The 14,136-nt window shown below is 53.5% G+C and overlaps 8 protein-coding genes across 8 annotated transcripts; 1 reads left to right on the top strand and 7 right to left on the bottom strand.

Moving 5' to 3' along the window:
• Positions 1-1,062: 1,062 nt before the first annotated feature.
• Positions 1,063-1,939, bottom strand: CLAFUR5_14374 (Endochitinase B; the record flags this gene model as incomplete). Its single annotated transcript, XM_047913522.1, has 3 exons — positions 1,063-1,454; positions 1,508-1,660; positions 1,873-1,939. The coding sequence occupies 3 exons, from the start codon at positions 1,937-1,939 to the stop codon at positions 1,063-1,065; spliced, it is 612 nt and encodes a 203-aa protein (XP_047769563.1).
• A 1,022-nt stretch (positions 1,940-2,961) lies between these two features.
• Positions 2,962-4,280, bottom strand: CLAFUR5_14373 (Chitin synthase 6; the record flags this gene model as incomplete). Its single annotated transcript, XM_047913521.1, has 2 exons — positions 2,962-3,359; positions 3,425-4,280. 2 exons carry the CDS (start codon positions 4,278-4,280, stop codon positions 2,962-2,964), a joined length of 1,254 nt encoding a protein of 417 aa, XP_047769561.1.
• A 93-nt stretch (positions 4,281-4,373) lies between these two features.
• CLAFUR5_14372 (uncharacterized protein) lies at positions 4,374-4,616 on the bottom strand (the record flags this gene model as incomplete). The annotated part of the gene is made up of 1 exon (XM_047913520.1): positions 4,374-4,616. One exon carries the CDS (start codon positions 4,614-4,616, stop codon positions 4,374-4,376), a length of 243 nt encoding a protein of 80 aa, XP_047769562.1.
• A 99-nt stretch (positions 4,617-4,715) lies between these two features.
• On the bottom strand, positions 4,716-5,444 carry CLAFUR5_14371 (uncharacterized protein; the record flags this gene model as incomplete). Its single annotated transcript, XM_047913519.1, has 1 exon — positions 4,716-5,444. The coding sequence occupies one exon, from the start codon at positions 5,442-5,444 to the stop codon at positions 4,716-4,718; it is 729 nt and encodes a 242-aa protein (XP_047769262.1).
• A 3,099-nt stretch (positions 5,445-8,543) lies between these two features.
• On the top strand, positions 8,544-9,953 carry CLAFUR5_14370 (UDP-N-acetyl-D-glucosamine 6-dehydrogenase; the record flags this gene model as incomplete). Its single annotated transcript, XM_047913518.1, has 1 exon — positions 8,544-9,953. One exon carries the CDS (start codon positions 8,544-8,546, stop codon positions 9,951-9,953), a length of 1,410 nt encoding a protein of 469 aa, XP_047769337.1.
• A 670-nt stretch (positions 9,954-10,623) lies between these two features.
• CLAFUR5_14369 (uncharacterized protein) lies at positions 10,624-11,097 on the bottom strand (the record flags this gene model as incomplete). The annotated part of the gene is made up of 1 exon (XM_047913517.1): positions 10,624-11,097. The coding sequence occupies one exon, from the start codon at positions 11,095-11,097 to the stop codon at positions 10,624-10,626; it is 474 nt and encodes a 157-aa protein (XP_047769637.1).
• Positions 11,098-11,328: 231 nt separating this feature from the next.
• CLAFUR5_14368 (uncharacterized protein) lies at positions 11,329-12,513 on the bottom strand (the record flags this gene model as incomplete). The annotated part of the gene is made up of 1 exon (XM_047913516.1): positions 11,329-12,513. One exon carries the CDS (start codon positions 12,511-12,513, stop codon positions 11,329-11,331), a length of 1,185 nt encoding a protein of 394 aa, XP_047769654.1.
• A 621-nt stretch (positions 12,514-13,134) lies between these two features.
• Positions 13,135-14,098, bottom strand: CLAFUR5_14367 (uncharacterized protein; the record flags this gene model as incomplete). Its single annotated transcript, XM_047913515.1, has 3 exons — positions 13,135-13,847; positions 13,898-13,980; positions 14,037-14,098. The coding sequence occupies 3 exons, from the start codon at positions 14,096-14,098 to the stop codon at positions 13,135-13,137; spliced, it is 858 nt and encodes a 285-aa protein (XP_047769649.1).
• Between the last annotated feature and the right edge of the window lie 38 nt (positions 14,099-14,136).

Below are 14,136 nucleotides of genomic sequence, written 5' to 3'. Positions count from 1 at the left end.
AGGCGCCTCGTTGCGTGCCCAGTCATGAGGTAAAATGTGCTGCGAGGCGGCGGAGCCAAGCCTCGTATGTGTACGCCTAAGGCGCTCTCACTATCGCTGCCCTTCGCATGTCGCTGCCCTTCGACAAGCTAAAGTTAATGCTGCTTCTTTGTTTCCGGGGGAGACCCCCTACACCCCCCTCTGCCTGCGGCAGGCTCTTGTCGCGAGGTGTTTGTGACGCTCCGCTGGGCTTAGCAACCTCCGCTCGAGTGTTCGCAGGCTCACACGTCGCTATGGTACGGATTAAGCCAATAGACGCGCTGCACTAGCCCGCTAGAGTTGATGGACTTCGTCCAATCAACGCTTCGCTGGCTAACGCAGCTGCGCCCTACTAAAGACGCCTTCGGCGTAATTAAGCGTAGCGACCGAGCGCTAGCCATCCACCGTAGTGCGAGCTTGCGAGCACGTAGGTGGTGGCGTTAGCGAGGGAGTAGAGCTCTATTACTAGCCGCGGACGATCGCTAAGCCCCTCTGTGATTGGTTAACTTTCAAGTTTTAGTAGTACGTGACCTACCGCGCTGTGCCTGTTGGCGAACTCGCAAACATACGGTCGTCGTACAACATACGGTCGTCGTACAACAAGCACTGCACGTCGGGTAGGGGTAGCGTGGATCGCACGCTACTTTAAAGTCCAGAAGGGTTGGTATAGAGCTCCACTCCGCTACGCTTACCCTTGGAGGTTCACAACCGCCAACAGCACATTTTAAAGGGCTTGCCTTTACACACGGTGCAATACCCTATTTGCGGCAACCACAAGGCTCCTATCATCTTCTTCCGCATCGCCTGCTCCGGTCCAGAAGAAGACACCTCCAAGGCCATATGCTTTCACGAATGCAGCCTTCTGACGCACAGTCTCTGCGCTACCATAGCTGACCATCTCTCTATGACCTCCCTCCACTGAGCGACAGATTACAGCGCCCTGCCTGCTATCCAATATCTCCTCGGCGCCCTGAAGAGGCAGTGCAGAATATTCGTAGGCCCCCTCCTGCCCGCCACAGCCCCGGTGCTCTTGTCCAGGTCCAGTCACGCCCAAAAAGATCGTCCATACGCCGGAATGCCAAGGATAATTCGATGTGGATCGACCTTCCGCCTCTCAATCAGGTAGTACGATATGCGTGCCATTGACTGCTTCGCAAAGTTGTGCTTAGGCCTGGTTGGTGCATGTAGCTGTGCATGATGGCCTGCTACAGCTGACCAAGATCCCGCCATATCGTACGCCATCAGGTTGAGATAGTCGATGACGGCGTTGGGACCACTCAGCAGCCCCGGAAGGTCGATGTGATCCAGGACCTCCTCATTGGCGGGCAATGCGGCCGTGATGCTATATGCAGGTGACGGTAGACAAGCACGGAGAGCTACGAGCAGTGCAACGAAGTCTGCACCTTCGTCAGGCGTGCGCGGATGTTCCCAGTCGACTAAGCAAACGCATCAGCACATGTCAAGGGGACTGACCAAAGCTAACACTCACTGTCGGCACCGTCCAAGTGGAAATTATCTAGCAGCTGCTTTGTGGTCTGACAGAACCGTGCGGTCTTCTCCCTGTTCGCAGCAACGCCAGCAAATTGCTTCGAGCCGGTGCCGCCGCCTATGGATAGCAGGACTCGAGGTCCGGGATGAATCTCTTGTGAGTTTGATCAAAGCTGAAAGGAGGCCACGTGTCCCATCTACTTCAATATCGGTGTCTGCATGGACATCTCGATGCTACGTTGAAGGTCAGATGCGAAGACTCTTCTGAGTGAATACGTACGTGAACAGACCCATCTTCTGACACTGATGCGAAGGCATAGTATACATGCGTAAGAAGGGACAGTCGAAGATGTGATGGTTTCCGACCTCTGTAGATCTTCCAGGAAGGATAGTAGACGCCGATCGCGACTGGTCGCTGCTGCAGTGTCGACATGGTAGTCGACGAAGCAGAGACCTTTACGGGAGTTGGTGCTGAAGTCATGTCCGTCAACTCACACTACAGTACCACAGTGACGAATTCCACGAGATGCCTTTGACGGAACGAGCTGCTTTGTTCTGTATGAAGTTGACCGCACAGTCCCGTGGCTCCCTGACAGTGGCACAGCTCGGCGTCTCGCGTCCGGCTGAACATGCACATGCAGGTAATTCAACGACCTACTGCCACGCTTCTTGCCTTCGCCACAAGCCATGCTTCAACATCGGAGACACCGCGATGCCACAGCGCCTCGTGGCTTCAAGCCTTCGACTCGTAAACTTCTCATTGCCACGTGGTCAGGTCTGCACGCCACGCACTCTACAAAGTGATTGCCCTATCACACAACCGTTCAAAGTTTAGCTGCCTACTCAGGCCAGACCACACGCTAAGAGTGCACGGGTCAAAATTTATATTGCAGCTGGGCTGCTGACTGCATACTAAACAGGCTGGAGTCACCCACGCAAGCCACAGTCCATGCCGTACGCCCCATACTGGGTGATCCTCTGCTTTCAATAACGGTCTGAGCACGAGATAAACTGTAGACACGCCTGGATTGGAAAATCGAGACTTCGGCATCCCATGCATTTCGCTGGCTTGCCACAAGCCACATCACACGCACACTGATCGCACACTAATTATCAGCAGATCTGACCAGATTTGTGCAGGCAAAGCAGAACAAGTCAGATGTTAACAGCCGCTCCAGGCTATGCCGTGTCCATCACTGAGCAGTAGTAGCTAGCCGACGGGCGTCAAAATCGTGATTCTCAACCATTCCCCACGATTCTATGACTTTGTCGTGAGATCGGGTGTGATCAAGAGGTGTTGGGAAGGTTGACGCCTCGAGGTCTGTCTTCACAGTGATTTTGATCTCCTAGTGCATTGTAGTCCATGCGAGAAGTTCCGCGACCATTCCAAAGATTACAGGATCTATCGTGACATTGATATCGTTCGTGAAAACATCTCAATCGTAGACGACTCATTTATGCACCCAAGCGCTTCTCCTCCCCTGCAATATCCCTCGTAGCAACATTGACGGAGGACATGTTTGGTGGCGTCGTAGCCACCTGTCGTCTGTCCTCTTCCGAATATTGGCTGTCTGCACCATGTTGCGAAACGTTGTCGACGTTCGCCTTCGCCCCATCTTCGTTGATGACCTGTCTGGTCTTGCCCCAGCCGAATTGATCCATGTTCCACAAAGCATAGCAGAGAACGATGAATCGGCATGGCGGACCAAGAACAAGGTACAACATGAGACCGGCAAAGTACTGCCACTTCTCTTTGTAGCTGAGCTTGAGCAGGCCAAAGGGAATGAAGAAGTAGTATATGATCGGGATGAGAAGGATGGCGGCGAGATAGAGGATGACCAACGATGCATGAGCTGCGAAGAACTTTGTTAGCCATTGATCACTGAAAAATAGTCAGAAAGGATTGTGTGGTGCTCACCGATGATGACGTAGAAGAATGTGCAGTATGCTGCGAACACGAAGGGTGTCAAGAACCAGGTGAAGGTGTTGACGAAAGACAGAGTCCGTTCGAACCAAAGCACGTTCGGTCCAGATACAAGAAGCCAGTCGTTACCGGTTGCTCCAAGACTCCATCTCCGGCGTTGAGACAAGTAGACTGACCAGCTAACAGGAACATCTGTATACGCTCGGGCGCGAAGACACTGTCGCGTTCGTGCTTTCGAGAATGTTGTCATCACACAGCAGACGTGGTTTCCATCTTCTGATGCTGAGAACATGATTTGCTTGTACAGACCGTCCGTAATTTGTGGTTTGGCGCCGAACTTGTCCAGAAGAACCAGGTCGCAGCAGGTCTCGTCATTGATCTTCAAGATTTGGCAAGCGCCAGGCAAGACCGAGACTTTCTTCGTAACGCGACCTTGGTGCAGTCGGCGAACACACTGGGTGACAGTGTACTCTGCGTTTTGGAAGAGACGCCACAGGCCCCAAGGCTTATCCTTCCAATCAACGACAACGTATCCAGCCACTCCGAGAGTGTTTGGGAGACGTTGTTCCTGGACCAACTCGTAGACGCACTCTCGGTCGAGGACAGTGTCTGCGTCCATACCGACAAGGCAATCAACCTTACTGAACTGTGCGTTCCGGATGAAGAAGGTGGCAAGCCAGTCGAAGAGCTCCGGCTTGATGATGGTGCTTGGAGATTCTCCGCGCTTGTTGAAGTAGTGCAAGAATGATCGCACTGCAATCAAGCTGTCTCGTTTGCCTTGATTCTGTTGCTTGATGAGGCATACATATGGAGTACCCTTGTATTGTCCGCGCTGTACCACAACGTCCATAGGCTGTTGATCGCACGCAGTGTATCCGCCAGCGATGGAACGTCGTTCTTGATTGTCCACGAGTACATCGTCGAGTAGGATATCAGCACAAGACTAATCCATACCCGGTCCACGTGCGCGCCCGTCGCAGATGATGAAGATGCATTGCTGATGATCTTCGATCTTCTGTTGTTCGTGTAGTGACTCCAAGAATCTCGTGATCTCTTCTTGGTTCTCGTTGTAGCAAGGCACGAGCAAGACCAGACTTTCTGGTGTCTCCGGCACCTCTCTCTCCAGCGGCTTGATCTTGCGATGTGTTTCGTGTACCAGCAGTGACAAGATCATGATCGTGTTCATCGCAACGGCGAGGGAGATGAATGGTATCAATGCAAACCAATAAGCTGTGAAGTACCAAGTGACGAAGATCAAGAAGCCATTGACGGATAGCAGTGAAGCCTAAAATATGTACTTCTGCGTCAGGAGCTTCCGCTTGCCCTTCTTTCGAAGTATGCCTTGCTTGTCGTCGACTTGCCGCGGTCTGGGGGCGTTTTGGGCTGTGTTGAAGTGGAGCAAATGAGCGTCGAGTGGATTCCCCTCATGCGGCCGCTGAAGCGGCTCGATGGAATCGACGTGTTGACTCGATGACGGCAGCGATGGCAGGACTTGTACCGCTACAGCAGTCTGTACCCCGTAATCCTCTTGCACCTCGTCCTCATCATGGTCCCTGCTCGACGGAACTGGGGTGGTTCCTAACCAAGGCCGCAAGGGATCCACTGGCTCCTGTATCTGAATTGTGGGCAAACGTGGCTCCTCGAGATGAGCTGAAGCTGGCGTAGCGATGTCCAGGTCACCCGCTTGCTCGCGAGAGACGGAGTCGGGTTGTGATTTCTTGAAGCCCTGGCCAATGGTGCCACCGATGTCGTGAATTGAGTCATTCGACCACGATGATGCGCTTGCTATCGACAGAGGCGACCGGACACTGCTCATCCCATGGCTGAACGGGGTGGCAGCGGTAGTCTCAGTGGCAGCAGGAGAGACTGGCTCATCGAAATAGCCTGTATGCGTAAGATGCTTGCGCGAGGTTTGCCTATGCGAGCCATCACCCTTGAGTGCTTGTCGGAAACCGGGGGATGTTGCTTGGGATGAGCCCGGAGAGGTATCGGCTGCGAAAGCGTTGGAAGCCATGCCGTGTCCTTTCGTAGGTAGCTGGGGGATTCTCTGAAAGCGGTTTTCTGTAAGAACGATCAGACTGCCTACAGGCCGCTATTATACCAGACGCCATCTTTGCCCATGCACCTGGACGCTGGGTTCTCAGGACATAGGAGAGAGTCTAGAAGACTTCCAAGACGGACATACGCGAGCACACGTCCAAGGCTGGCTGAAGCCACCATTCTGAAAGGTCATAATGCACGTGTCGAATGAGTGTAGAAGGCAGGCCGAAGCCACAGTCCGGTAAAGTCGCAATGCACATGTCGAATGAGTGTCAGAGGCATGCAGCCCATGTCCGAAAGTGCTGTCGGATGATGGCTTGGCTCTCACGTGAGAAATTCAAAGTTTGTAGTTCTACCGAGCGTGTGTTTCTTGGTCTGGACCCTTGAAGTAGCGAACCTCTGTCCAGCTAGCGTCTCTACGCAAACATTCGTTTCACGTACGTCCACCGAGCAGATTATCACGCGAGAGGCAATCAATGCACTGGATGGATGACCATGTAACGCTTGGAGTGACTTCTGGAGTATCAACAGGGTACTGAGCAGCCACGGCCATGACCTTCATTGTTTCTTGCTCTGATACCGACTACGTCTCTTGGCAACCCGGTTCCACAGACTGTCATCGGTCAGCAGGAACGACTTCACCCATCATGGAGAAGACAGACAACAAAGGATACATTTAGTGGCTGTGTCCTGGCAGGTATCGGGTCTGGCCGGCCGAAGTCGAACAAGCGACAGGCACAGACTGGCCGATCACGCAAGCCGCAAGCGAGCTGCTAGTCCAAGCCAACAGCGGTCGCAGTGCGTGGACTTGCATGTGGGCGTGCAGTACCCGAGCTCCAGTCAGTATGTCACTGGATGTTTCTGATGAGCTTTGTCCGCGATGCTGACGAGTCAGCAGGGAAAGTACACCGTCTCGCAATTTTCGAGCCCGTTGGATGAGATCTGGTTCGGGAGACATGCTCGGTCCGTTCAGTTCAAGGACCAAACGTTCATCAATATGGGCATAGTGCACAGTTTTGGGATTATCCTACGATTCAGCGGCTCTATCACGGCGGTCAGCGGCCGGCACATTTCTCGCGCGGACGAACACAACGTTGTCTTGGTGTCCGAACACATCCAGATTGCTCCTGTCAGCTGCTGAATCCCCATTTGCAGGCTGACAATGAAATCAGCTTGCTCTTGACAAGAAGCATCAGCCTCCGTCAATACTTGACAGGGTCTTTTTCTGGCCTGACACTGCACTAGCATACATGCCAAGCGCCAATCGCCCTGGAGCATTTCCCTACCCGTCAGCGGATCAGCTGAACAGTGCAAGCCACAACAATGCTTAAAAAAGGCTATTCCAACGCCGCTCCTGCAGTGCGCACACGCAGTAGTCAAAGCTACGGGCAGCGCTAAGGAGCATTTTACTCTGACCTGCTGTAGGCTCCATGATACCATACCCAGATTGGTATAATGACCTGTTGTATGTGGTCCCGTGGCCCCGGGCATTCTGTTTTCATTGTTGTACACCAAGGCATCGAAGGGGACAATGCTGATGGGTCTTCGCTGTGGCAACCTGAGCGTAGGTCCTTGCAAGGTCATAGGCTCCCAGAACTCTCGGCGATCACCTCGCCCAGCCGAGGGCGGCAGAAGGTTGAACCTGACACGCAGTGACAGGGAGCATCGCAACACAGCCAGTGATCCCTCAACGAAACGGACTACCCGCATGTTGCCTGGCGTGTTGATCTACTTCAAGCTGAGTTACACTCCCACAACACGTGTGGGCGCCGGAACTGACCGCTGAATACCTCCAGGCGCAAGCCTTGCTCAGTCTCGCCATTCAACGCTGCTTGCTCCTGCAGGCAGAGACTCCAGATCTACATGATTCGTCGGGTGAGCGTACCTGGCTTGGCGAAAGACGCTGCGACCGGAGAAGGGCCTGCCCCTGTAATCACCCAGCCCAAGGTGCATCGAGACCCTTCCTCTGCCTCGAAAGCCGCAGCCTGCTTGTCCAGAGCACGACCAGGAGGCTGATGGCATGTGTCGCGCTTTCAGCCTGCCTTTGCCATGTGGACATCTGCAACATGTCCATCCAGCTGGCGCACAAGATCTAGCCCAGTCAACTCAAGTCTAACGAGCTGACCTTAGACTTCTTCTGTGTCGCAACGTCGGCTGAGCCTGAATTTACACGGCGTGCTTGGGGGCTGTATCCCGCAGGCTATATGATGAGCTCTTCTTTGTGGACAAACAAAGAGTGAGAGCACAGGAGCCAAGCCGCAGGACGATGTATGCTTGACAGTGCGTTGAGCCGATGACCCAAGCTTGGTACAGGCGAGACGACCCACCGCCGCCAACTCTTGCTTCGAAAGTATCGTTGCTCGGGACAATTATCACGCCTGCCAAGCATCCCTGCTCCTTCTAGAATATCTGGCTTGCGACTTCTTTGCATATCATGGCCTAGTCACGATCGGCGAGCGCGAATGTGGCTGCCACCATATCATGCAGCCCATTATGAGCCTCCACGTGGTCGGCCACCGAGCGGCTGTGACCACGGCACTCATTGATTTGAACATGCAGTCATGGTCAGTCACCACTTTCCCAGAGGCTCCAGACTAGACTGCTAGCAATGTGATCTTTGTCTGGCCAGAGTAGTGTCCTAGTGACCCACAGGCTAGGAGCTCGCAAGCGTGTCGTCGCTCGAGAACACACCAGACTTTGTCAGACCGATTCCACTATCGACGGTCACCACGTGTGCTTCAGCCGGTTGGGCATCAGATGTGCCTCAAGGCGTCCACCATGGCGTTTACAGTCGTGCGGATGATGGCTTGGGCGACTTTGGCGTTCGAGGTGCTGTGATGGCTCGTTAGCAGGGCGCGCTCATGGTTGCAGGCGAGCGGCATCACCAACAGTCATGGGGAAGTCACTTCGCGATGGCTTGCTGAAGCATGCCACCGTCTGAATGCGAGAGTATCAACAGCCTTGTGTCGATATAAGAGCGAGCGCTCGGTCATGAGCAAATAGCAGTAGCACTCGCAGCGAACATCGACAGCACATCAGAATCGGTGTCTTTCCCGCTTTGCAGTCCGCAATCATGTCTACCACTCGAGCAGTCACATCGTCTACCTACAGCCTTTACCCAACCATTCCCAAGAACTCCAAATCGTTCGTTCCGATCAGAGCTCCTTTCACCCCACCAGAGACACCGCCAGCATGCGACGTCGAGAGTCAGGATGACTACATCGGCAATACGGATATCAACTACTGCACCGCATCCCTTGCACGACCGGTCGTAGCGGTTGTTGGTACTGGATACGTAGGACTGCATCTCGTGGAAGCCTTCGCCACTGCCTACGAAGTGATTGCGTTCGACATATCGCAGCGAAGACTGGACGAGATCGAGCCTACTCTCAAGGCCATCTCCGCCGAAGGAACATCAGATGCGACACAACTCAGCAGGGCATCCCACATTCTCATCTCAGTCAGCACCATCATCGACCAGAATCAACAGATCGATACATCATGCATCAAGAGTGCCATCAAAACCATCGACACATTCGCTCGACCTGGCACAACCATCATCATCGAGAGCTCTGTAGCGGTCGGTATGACAAGAGACTTGCTACAGCCACTCATGGACACAAAAGGATTCCTCTGCGGCATGTCCCCAGAACGTGTCGATCCGGGTAGATCGTACCCACGATACGACGAGATCCCGAAGATCATCTCAGGCCTGGACACCGCATCGCTCAGCTCAATTCAGCGACTCTACTCCGAAGTCTTCAGCACTCTCGTACCGGTTTCGGCTCCAGAGGTCGCCGAGATGACGAAGCTCTACGAGAACTGCCAGCGAATGATGAACATTGCCTTTGCCAACGAGATGGCCGACGCCTGTAAACAATTATCCCAATCCCTAACCTGCAAGATCAACGCTGGGTCGAAACAACTCTCACCCTCGCCTATCAACATCGGCCCCTGGGAAGTGTCAAAGGCCGCCAGCACCAAGCCGTTCGGCTACATGCCCTACACCCCATCGCTTGGCGTGGGAGGTCACTGTATCCCTGTCAACCCATACTACCTCCTCTCAAACTCCAGTTTTCCCCTACTACAAGCCTGCACCGAGCGCATGCGAGACCGTCCAGCGAGGATAGCAGACCACCTCATGAATAGGATCGGCTTTTCTGCAGGGTCACGGCCAGAAGTCCTTGTCGTGGGCATGGGCTTCAAGCGAGGACAGTCAGTCCTTTCACATTCTCCTGGTTTGGCTTTAGCGACACATCTGCTCAACTCGTATGATGTTTATGTCGAGTATGTAGATCCTCTTGTGGAAGAGCAGGATGTTCCACCGGTTCCGCAGCTGAGGCATGAAGTGGATTGGAACGTGGAGTATCTTAGTCGGTTTGATGCAATTGTGGTCGCGGTGGATCAGCCAGGGCTTGATATGGGGGTGCTGGAACAGGTTCATACTCAAGGACAGTATGTTGAGTGGTATGTAAGGAGATGATCGTATCTGTAGTGGACATTCATCTAAGGGTTTAGATGGAGGCCTGGCGTTGTGATTGCTTTTGATAGAAGATACCACTCGGGTACAAAACAGTGTAACGATCAAAGATCGAACGCAGATAGAGATCCATTACTCTAGGTTACAGTCTGAATGAACTTCTAGGTAACACCAATGTACAGTGGTCTCTCACACCACCAGTGTGACTGCGTGGCCATGCTGTCCACATCGACGGCGTGATGTGAGGAGCATACTGTATTGTGCGGAAAGCCCTGGCCGCGAAATCAACACAGTCGCCGCCTGAGACTGACAAATAGTGCTGTAAGCATTTCACGGGCACCCTCAATGTGCTCTGCAACAGCAAGCGTCACAATATTCTGGTCTTCGTTACTTTTCCGTCGGCCGGTAGCAGTCGCTTCTGATATGGGATGGGCCCGTTGATGCAGCAGACGATGGCTTAAGTGCAGTTCTCAACATGCTGTTTGGTTCTGGAGAAGGTATTGACCGCTCGTGATCAGAGGCACCAGCTGAAGTGAAGGGGTCCTTGGACAGTGGGATCCAGTTCCATATTGTACCCGTAGCTCGTCCTAGTGGTATTCTGCACGACGAGCCATCGTTGCGAAGCAATTCATTAGATGAGCGGTTGGAGAGTACTGCCCAGATATCGCATCACCTAGACCTGCCCAGACCCAATACCCCTCAAAATCTCCAGCCTAACACACAACCACTCCCCATCGAAAAATCCAAAGCTAAGATGACTTGCGTCAACCGTTTCCAGCCCACCAGGATGCAGTCCTGAGCTTTGCATCGTGATGTAGACTTGAGCAGATTGGCCATCGACGTTGATGACGATGTCCGTGATCTTGAGGTAGTAGCTCGGTCTGCGGCTACTCGCCCGGCTGAAGATCTCGAGATACCCTGCGAAGCTAAAGGGGCAATTTCTGTCGAGTGTCGGGAAGTCTAGGCATGCTTTGAACCAAGGCGCTATACTCTCCCAGACTGGATCAGAAAGAGACAGGCGGCGAGTGTTGAGGCCGTCGACATAGGCTCTGCAAAGTGTCTCTAAGTGGAGTTCCATGACTTCGTTCTCTTGCCTCGGAGGTGGCTGACGATCTCGAAGCATAGCCATCTCGAGAGCAGCTTTCATATTGATGCGTCAGGTATGCCATCGTCTCTCTTGATGAAGGCCTTGAGGGGTTGTGCAGTGTGAAGGTCAGCTTCGTGGGGCACAAGCTCTGGGAGGATTGTGACTGCAGCAGCGATCTTCCATCACGTCTCTCGGGACGCAGTAGCCACGGAAATTGCCGCCGAATGTAACTTCTTGTGGTAGGCAATGGCAAGGGATCTGCTGCCAAGTAGTGCATAGGGTTATCTGTGTTCAAACCTCCCACCACTCTACTCTCCGTTCAGCTTCACCGATCTCAACGCGGAAGTCGAGCATCAACTCTTCGAGCTTCGACTTATTCTTCAACTTCTTCTGCCTTTGTCCCTTAATCATTCGTGCCATCTCGCCGGCAAACCCTTCCACAAGCAGCTTCCGCCCGGCGTAGGCAGGCCACACTGTTGGAGTGCCCCTCGCCCACTCTGGATGTTGGTCGGCCGACAACGATTGCGTAAAGCAGACTTGCTTCACGCCCTTCAGTCCCAGTCGCTGCATGCGCCTAACGGTTCTGGTCCTTGTCAGGAAGCAGTGATCCAGCTCCAGATAAGTCAGCGCCGGGAGTTGACGAAGTCGTGTCCAGATCGAGACAGAGTCTAGCCGAACCCGGAGCAGATCATCACTCGCGCCTTCACACGTATCTCTGATCCATGTGACCACCTCGTCGGGCCAAATGTCGAGAGACACCACCATGATGCTGATATGAGATATGACTTGCCGCCATCGCGAGTTCATGTAAGTGACGAAACTCACGAACGAGAATCCATCTTCGAAGGCGAAGATGTTCTTGGTGTAAAATACCATGGCAGCTTCTTCATACCACTTCCTGCACACGAGAAGGATCTGAAGATTCTCTCTTCGTGCGCACAGACATGGTAGTGAGCTGGTGCGAGGATGTGGTCCAGGTCGTAGGGCTCTCTCGTGGTAGCAATCCGAGCACACGTAAGGATTGGCTTGCTCAGGCGCCCACTGGCTCCTCCAGGGCGATACCTTCGGCTTGGTCTGCTCGTACTGCCTCTTTCGCCAGTCTGCACGGTGATGATCAACGGCGCAGTCGCAATCGCAGATAAATGGTGTCAGATCTTCGTCAGAGCTGCGGCGAGGACAGTCGTGGTGGTGCTCAACATCCCACTTGACGGGCCGAACGAGGAGGTGGGAGAAGACTTCGGCACGTAGCTCTGTAGGAAGAGCATTGAACCGATCGGCAAGAGATGGTTCGACATTCGTCTCAGAGACTGTGGTACTGTTGTTGCGGTGCTTGGCTTGCGCTCGAAGAACGCCATTGGGCAATGTAGGACCGGTCTCGCTGACGCTCGCTGCCAGGGTGGCGTTCATGGGCCTCAGGTAAGCAGATGATTCTCTTAGCTTGCCACTGTCGCGTAGAGGTCGCCGCCGCCTTGCCATGTTCTCGGCAAAGATGGTGGATATGTGATGGAGATGTCTTGGGGTGTGAGGAGGCTTTAAGTGGGTAGAAAATATCAGCCAGCTTGTGCACAAGCACAGACGTGCTGGTCGCGAGTGATGGCGTAGCGCTGGTGAGCGTTGAGGAACTCTGCAAAGGTGATTAAGTACTATGAAGCGCATGTATTGACCGCTGCACAGCCATTGCCATTCTTCGTATAGCACATGACTCAAAAGCCAGGTGCGGCTCAAATGTGGCGGTGTCTCGAACAGGAAGCGACGACACCATTGGCATGTGCGAACATGCGGAACGTTCTCACTCTGGAGAGTGAATACTCAATGAATCGGAGTCGCACATGATTGTTGCGATAGAAGTGAGATGAGAAAGGAGAAAGACAAGGTGGAATGGAGTTTAGTCAATGCCGGAATGTCCGAGTTTCAACCGAGCAAACCACTTCACTGATTCTCTCAAGGACCTTGTATCTGCCAATCGTACTGAATGACCCGTAACCTCGATCCTTCCCAATGTCCAGAGTCTGCTGCGATACCAGGTCTAGTGCATTGTGGCACAAGACTCCGGTGCAGAGTCGTCAACTGAGTCTTGAGATGGCTCGCCATGCTTGATCAATCCTCTTCCGGATAGATGTCGATCACCACACATCCTGCACCATCTTCGTCGTTGTTGCTCGTAGAGTCTCCAAGAACCTCATCACATCTCTCTTCCCCGTCCTCGTGCTCGTGGTGATGGCAGCGATTGGCGTAAGTTGGAGTGATTGGATCAACATCGGTGACCTTCGAGGTGGCTGGGATCTCAGCACCGCTCGAGGTCCTGTCGTGACCATGCCGCCAACCAGCTGGCCTGCCAGTCCGACGCGATCCGGCGGGTTTGACGGTCTTCTCAGCCTTTCCCTCGAAGTGCTTCTTCGCCGCAGCCAGCAGCAGATCCTGCGGCCACTTGTTGCATCCCTTTCCAAAGCTAATCGGGGTGGCATGTGCAATGACCAGGTCGATGATCAAACGTCGTAGGTTCGATCCTTCTGGCACGAGAGTCCAAGCGCTTTGAAGGTTGTCCGCAGTCCACCCATTGTTGATTGTATCCCTGCCTGAGTCCCGCTCGCTAAACCGCAGAATGTGATCCACGATGGCATTGCACACTTCACTGTTTTGCAAGTAGTTCGCCAGCAACCATAGGTGAAAGTTGCGGGGTATTGAGTCTTTGTAGCCGGTGCGGTGTGTGCGGATCAGGCTCCAATCGAAGTGGCCGGTGTAGGCATAGTGAAGATACACAGCGAAAGTTTCCGCCTGAGCCTCTGGCAGTCTGACGACGCCTTCTTTGCCTTCCGGCCATCGACTGGAGCGTGCTGCCTGAAAAAATACGACTTCGCACAGAGAGTATTCTTGTGGGCGGTGAAACTTGTCTCTTCTTCTCTGACCAAAATGGTGGTGATATTGTCGCTGAAGTAGTTCGACCTGGTTATTCTGGTTAGTAGTGCTCGGAAGTTTCTTCTGACACATTGACAACATACTTGAGACGTTTTGTGCCAGGCTCTTCTCCATTTGCTGAGCGCTTCTTGGTGGTAGTGGACATCGTGGCGTAGGACTCGTGGTGAGATGCTGGTGGCTATT

The sequence above is a fragment of the Fulvia fulva genome, chromosome 13 (genome assembly GCF_020509005.1).
Source record: "Fulvia fulva chromosome 13, complete sequence".
Classification (NCBI taxonomy): Eukaryota; Fungi; Ascomycota; class Dothideomycetes; order Mycosphaerellales; family Mycosphaerellaceae; genus Fulvia; species Fulvia fulva.
The sequence above is the reverse complement of the archived record's forward strand: the minus strand, read 5'-3'. Positions and strand labels throughout refer to the sequence as shown.